At 53.6% G+C, this 6,012-nt stretch overlaps 1 protein-coding gene across 2 annotated transcripts; it reads left to right on the top strand.

Moving 5' to 3' along the window:
* Window positions 1-5,728, top strand: KLK7 (kallikrein related peptidase 7). Of its 2 annotated transcripts, none has more exons than XM_027514996.1 (6): window positions 1-85; window positions 854-975; window positions 1,453-1,612; window positions 1,927-2,168; window positions 2,383-2,519; window positions 4,929-5,728. In XM_027514996.1, exons 1-6 carry the CDS (start codon window positions 30-32, stop codon window positions 5,082-5,084), a joined length of 873 nt encoding a protein of 290 aa, XP_027370797.1. In that variant the 5' UTR covers window positions 1-29; the 3' UTR covers window positions 5,085-5,728. The 2 variants fall into 2 exon arrangements, with proteins under 2 accessions (XP_027370797.1, XP_027370798.1); XM_027514997.1 differs by lacking the exon at window positions 1-85 and adding an exon at window positions 246-532.
* The last annotated feature ends 284 nt before the right edge of the window (window positions 5,729-6,012 follow it).

A 6,012-nucleotide genomic window follows, 5' to 3' on the forward strand; every position in this document is an offset into this window, starting at 1 on the left:
GAGCAACTAACACTATATGAGGGCTGGGAATGGGTTCAGGTTCAAAGACGACTGGGTTCCAGCCTGAACGAATTCTCCCAAACTGGTGAGAATTAGGGTATAGGGTCTAGGGCATCCCTGAGAGGGGATGGGGGCCAGAAAATGGCCCCAGAGGAAGGCCCAGCCAGAGCCCATTTCCTGAGCCCCGCTGCCCCCTGAACTCCGCCCCCGGCCCTTGGCTGGAGCGTCTGGGTCCTCCCTTGGCAGCTGCACCCCGGATGCCGGCCCGAAGGCGCGGGGGTGAGAGGGTGGAGAGAGCGGAGAGCAAGCGCCTGGGCTGCCACAGGGGTTCGAGATAACCGCGAACGCGGTAGGGGGCGTCCCAGAGCGGGCCCCACCTGCACCCCAGGGCGCCGAGGGCGAGGGCGGGGGCGGGGGCGGACTCGGTATAAGACAGCCGCCGTGCGCCGGGCTGGAGACTCCTGGCTCCCAAGCGAGTCTGGCGCCCGGGTCGGACTTGACCTCCCCAAGCTGAGAAGGGGCTTCATCTACGGTAGGGGGAGACGGGGGAGAGGAGGCGGATGAGGCTGGCTGGACCCCTGACTCCTGTTCCTGAGGGGAGGGGGCAGAGGGAAGCCTGGACGCCTGGTTCTGACGGTCGAGGGGCTGGAGGTCTAGAATTTGAGGTCTCAGGGGAAAAGAAACTAGGAATACAGATTGATGGATGGGGAGGGATGGGAGCCCAGATTCCTGGGGCCCCAGAGGAAGGGCGTCTGGGGCAGAAGGAGGAGGGGCTGGGGGTCCAGACTCCTGGGTCTGAGGGAGGAGGGGCTGGGGGCCAGGACTCCTGCTTCCCCAACTCTGTCCTTCATAGCCGCACCAGAAAAGAGACACCTCCCTGCCTGGCAGCCCCTGAGAGGCTCAGAGGGGTCACCATGACGACACCCTTGGTGATCCTGCTGCTGACCTTCGCCCTGGGATCTGTTGCACAGGAAGGTGGGGACCAGCCCTGGAGTGGGGGTGGGGGCTGCCCTCACCCCCGACCTCCCATCTTCAGCCCTGTTGACCCTCCTCAGGGGCTCCTCTCTCCGGGGTGTGCCTGCTCAGGGCCTCCCCTGGCTCCAGCAGCTTCATCCTTTGGAAGACAAGACTCCTCTGCCTTCTGCCTCCTTCCTTCCTGCTTCCTTCTGCCTCCCGGGGTCTCTATGCCCCCCAGACCCTGTCTCCGCACGCAGCGTCTCTCCCATCAGCTTTGGCGGTGACCCCCCAGACAAGATGCTCCTCCTGGCTTTCTGAGCGGGCTGCCTCTGTCTCTCTCTGTCTCCATCTCCTGCTCTTTCTGCACTTTTCTCCTTTTCTGCCTGTCTCCTTGTCTGTCTGTCTGTCTGTCTCCATGTCTCCAAATCCCTCAGCAGCTGACTCAGTCTTCCTCTGAGGCTTGCTACCCACTTGTTCCTCCATGTCTCTGTCCAGACCAGGGCAACAAGAGTGGGGAGAAGATTATTGATGGAGTCCCGTGTCCCAGAGGCTCCCAGCCCTGGCAGGTGGCCCTGCTCAAGGGCAGTCAGCTCCACTGCGGAGGCGTGCTGCTCAACGAGCAGTGGGTGCTCACTGCTGCCCACTGCAAGATGAAGTATGTGCAAGCACTTCCAGCCCTTCCTCTGGGTCCCTGTTCCCCTCTCTCTCTGGGTTCTCACTGCTGCCCACTGCAAGATGAAGTACGTGCAAGCACTTCCAGCCCTTCCTCTGGGTCCCTGTCCCCCTCTCTCTCTGGGTTCTCATCCCCCTCTCTCTCTGGGTCCCTGTCCCCCTCTCTCTGGTCCCCGTCCCCCTCTCTCTCTGGGTCCCTGTCCCCCTCTCTCTGGTCCCTGTCCCCCTCTCTCTGGGTCCCTGCCCCCCGCCCCGTTTCACTCATAGCATCTCTCTGAACACTGCTGCCTCCTGCAGTGAGTACAACGTGCACATGGGCAGTGTTCGGCTGGTGGGCGGCCAGAAGATCAAGGCCACGCGGTCCTTCCGCCACCCAGGATACTCCACACAGACCCACGCCAATGACCTCATGCTGGTGAAACTGAATGGCCGGGCCAAGCTGTCGTCCAGTGTGAAGAAAGTCAACCTGCCTTCCCACTGCGATCCCCCCGGGACCATGTGCACCGTTTCCGGCTGGGGCACCACCACCAGTCCTGATGGTGAGGCTGCCTGGGAGACCCAGGGGCCCTGGACCCTGACCCTTCCTCCCCCAGACCCAGGAGATCAGGAGTCAGCCCCTTTTTCATAATCCGAATGTGGAGTCCCTCCCCCCACCCCTCCTCCCCTCGTCCTTCAGGGTCTAGAATCCTGAACCCCCATCCTCTCCCCATCCGGACCCCAGCCCTCTGACTGACACCCCTCCCCATCCCGCAGTGACCTTTCCAGGACAGCTCATGTGCACAGACGTCAAGCTCATCTCCCCACAAGACTGCAGGAAGGTTTACAAGGACTTGCTGGGAGACTCCATGCTCTGTGCTGGCATCCCCAACTCCAGAACCAACGCCTGCAACGTGAGACCCCCCTCCTCTCCCGCCCCGGGTCCCCGGCTGCTTCATCTGAGCACAGAGCCCCCGTTGTCCCCCTTCACCCAGAATCTCTGCACCTGACCTTGGTGCGGAGCCTTCCCCATCACCCCCGCAGCCCCCGCCCCAGGCTCGGCTTTCCTAGCTCTTGCTACCCCATTCTCTGCTCACGTCAGTAGTGGGAGCCCAGTGCGGGCTGATGTGACCCTGAGGATGAGGCAGAAAATGAACAGGAGGGTCTGAGGATGGGGAACCTGGGGGCCAAAGGGTAGGCATGTGTGGGCTTGGCTTCAAACACAAACTGTATTTATTTTTTAATTGACATCTTTGTTGAGTATTGCAACCCATGAACACAGTGCTGGTGGTTTAGTCATTCAGTCGTGTCTGACTCTTTGCAGCTCAATGGACTATAACCCACCAGGCTCCTCTGTCCATGGGATTCTCCAGGCAAGAACACTGGAGTGGGTTGCCATTTTCTTGTCATAGGGATCTTCCTGACCCAGGGATCAAACCTAGGTGTCCTGCATTGCATGCGGATTCTTTACCAACTGAGTCACCAGTGAAGCCCCCAAACACAAACTTTACAGGGGAAGAGGTGCCCAAAAAACTCAATAATCAAGATAAATCACATTCTAATGTAATATTTTTTTGTCAATTCATGCAAAAGTCCACGATGAACAAAATATCATAATTTTCAATACAGAGGCCTCAGTCTTACTGAATTTCTCATCTACTTCAGGCTTCAATGAGTCTCAGCACAGCCTGGTACCTGACCTGACCCTTTATCTAAAATTGGGATACAGTGTTCATCATGAACTTTTTCATATTAAATTCAAATTTTAAGGTATTGCATTAAATGGTATTTATTGCATTACTGAGATTGTGTGCTTGAAGTTAAGGTCTTACTCCCCTCCCTTGGGACCCAGTCTTAAGCCAAGAATTCTCTCTGCCCTCTTCTTTGTAACCCCCTCTCTGTGATAGCTCAATTGGTAAAGAATCCACCTACAATGCAGGAGACCCCAGTTCGATCCCTGGGTTGGGAAGATCCGCTGGAGAAGCTATAGGCTACCCACTCCAGTGTTCTTGGGCTTCCCTGGTGTCCCAGCTGGTAAAGAATCCGCCTGCAGAGCGGGAGACCTAGGTTCGATCCCTGGGTTGGGAAGATTCCTGGAGAAGGAAAGGCTTCCCGCTCCAGTATTCTGACCTGGAGAATTCCATGGACTATATCCATGGGGTCGCAAAGAGTCAGACACTACTGAGCGACTTTCACTTTCACTCTGTCTCTGAACACCATCTTTCCACATCTCTCTTTTCACTGAATTTCATTTCATTCTTTCCATCTGTGTTGCCCCCACCACCCCCACTGGCAGCCTCTTCTTCATCCTTTGCTATACCTCTCTTCCTTTTTTTTCTCTTCATTGTCCCACAGCATGTGGGATCTTAGTTCCCTGAGCTCCCATGTCCCCCTACATTGGAAGGTGGATTCTTAGCCACTCGACCACCACAGAAGTCCCCTCCGTTCCTTTTCTCTGTGACTCTTTGCCTTTCCTTGTCTCTCCCCATACCTCCCCACCCCCACTCCTTTGCCTCTCATCTGCACCCTCAGCTGTCAGGAATGGGGGGACCATATGTGTGAGGGATGGGGTCATGGGACAGGAATGTGTGTCCCAAAGAGTAAGGCATCCTCTTCCTCCCCTAGTGACAGCCAGCTTCTTGAATGTGCGAGTCGTACCGTGACACAGGGTCCCACACTCGGGAGAGTCCCACGCTTGGTTTAATACATTCCTGTTGCTGTTTTGAAATTCTTAATACTTTTTGAGCTATGGAGCCCACATTTTCTTTCTTTCTTTCTTTTTTTTTTTTTTTGGCAATGCCAAGTCACTTGGGAGATCTTAGTTCTCTCACTAGAGCTCAAACCCAGGCCACGGCAGTGAAAGTGCCAAGTCCTAACCAATGGACCGCCAGGGAATTCTTTGTATTTCCGTTTTGCACTGGGCCTTCTGAATTATGTTATCAGTTTGGCCCCTGGGTTCCAGGGCCACCCCGTCCTCCTTTCGCACATCTATCCATCCCCTGGAGACAGTACACCTCCCTCCCTTGGCTTGGTGCCAGAATCCCGAAAAACCTGGAAGAAACGAGGCTTTGACCGCCAGAAGCCCCGCCCCTTCCCTGTGATTGGTCCCATGGGCTGGGGCTCAAGCCAATGTCTTTAGAGAATGTGGTTTATCTTCTCCGCGATGGCCTTAATTTCTGCTCTTCCATTGGTCCCCAGAAACAATGACTCTCTCCCCATTGGCCGTGGTGGAAATCCAGGGTCCGCCTGACAAAGACTGACAACTGAGGCGGAGGCAGGAGCTTCCCTGTGAAGCTGAAGCTAATTTGCTTTATCCCTTCCAGGGTGACTCAGGGGGACCACTGATGTGCAAAGGTACCTTGCAAGGCGTGGTGTCCTGGGGAAGTTTCCCTTGCGGCCAACCCAACGACCCAGGTGTCTATACCCAAGTCTGCAAGTATGTCAACTGGATAAAAGAGACCATGAGAAGATATCGCTAATCTCTCCACTCCCATCTCTCCATCCCTACGCCCTGGAGCAGGAAATTTACAGAAAGAAGGACCTCAGTGACCTACAGTCTTACTTGACTTTATCTTTCCTCGGAGGCATGTCAAAACCTCAACAATATGTGTGTAAGCCAATCAAATCAGTAAGGACCTAAAAACCAAACAAATACAAAAACCTTGATGTTGGTAAGGATGTAGTGAGACCAGCCCTCTCTGCCACTGAAACTGTAAATTCATACAGTTTTTATGGAAGGTGATTTGGCAGTGTGAGTGGGGACATTTGTTTTATCCTCCACCTTTGACCTAGTGATTCTAGTTGTCTACTAAAAAAAAAAAAGTCCAAAATGTGGAGCAAAGTTGGAATTTATCACAATGTTATTTTTTCATAACAAAATAGTGGAAACACAGAAGGTGTCTAGAAACAGTGGATTGTTAAAACGGTAGGCTGGTTTGAGGCAAGGATATTCTGAAGCTGTTAAGAATAATTATGCAGAATTCTTAGTATCATGTGAGGATGTTTATGCTATGTGATGTTAAATGAAGGAAGGAATATACAGAAATATATGTGTATGTGGTTCTCACTATGTAAAATGAAAATATTCACAAAATTAAACCTGAAGGACGTGTACCAACCTGCACACGGTGGTAGTCACGGGGCGCCTGCTTCCTTCCATTTACTTTTCTATGGGTGTGCACTTTAATAGCCTGAAAAACAAAGGTGGAGAAGCTCTGGAGCTCCAAAGTGGAGGAGAAGACACCCTGAAGAGAGGGAGATGGGAAAGAAAAATGTATCTGATGTTTGGTCCCTTGTCCTGCCTCCCTGCCCAGTGGCATATTTTTCTCCATTTTCCAGGTCTCAGTTTTCCTCATCTGTAAAATGGAAGAGAGAAAGAACAATAAGGCAGAGAGAGTAAATGGGTGG

Source organism: Bos indicus x Bos taurus, chromosome 18 (assembly GCF_003369695.1).
Source record: "Bos indicus x Bos taurus breed Angus x Brahman F1 hybrid chromosome 18, Bos_hybrid_MaternalHap_v2.0, whole genome shotgun sequence".
NCBI classification, from domain to species: domain Eukaryota; kingdom Metazoa; phylum Chordata; class Mammalia; order Artiodactyla; family Bovidae; genus Bos; species Bos indicus x Bos taurus.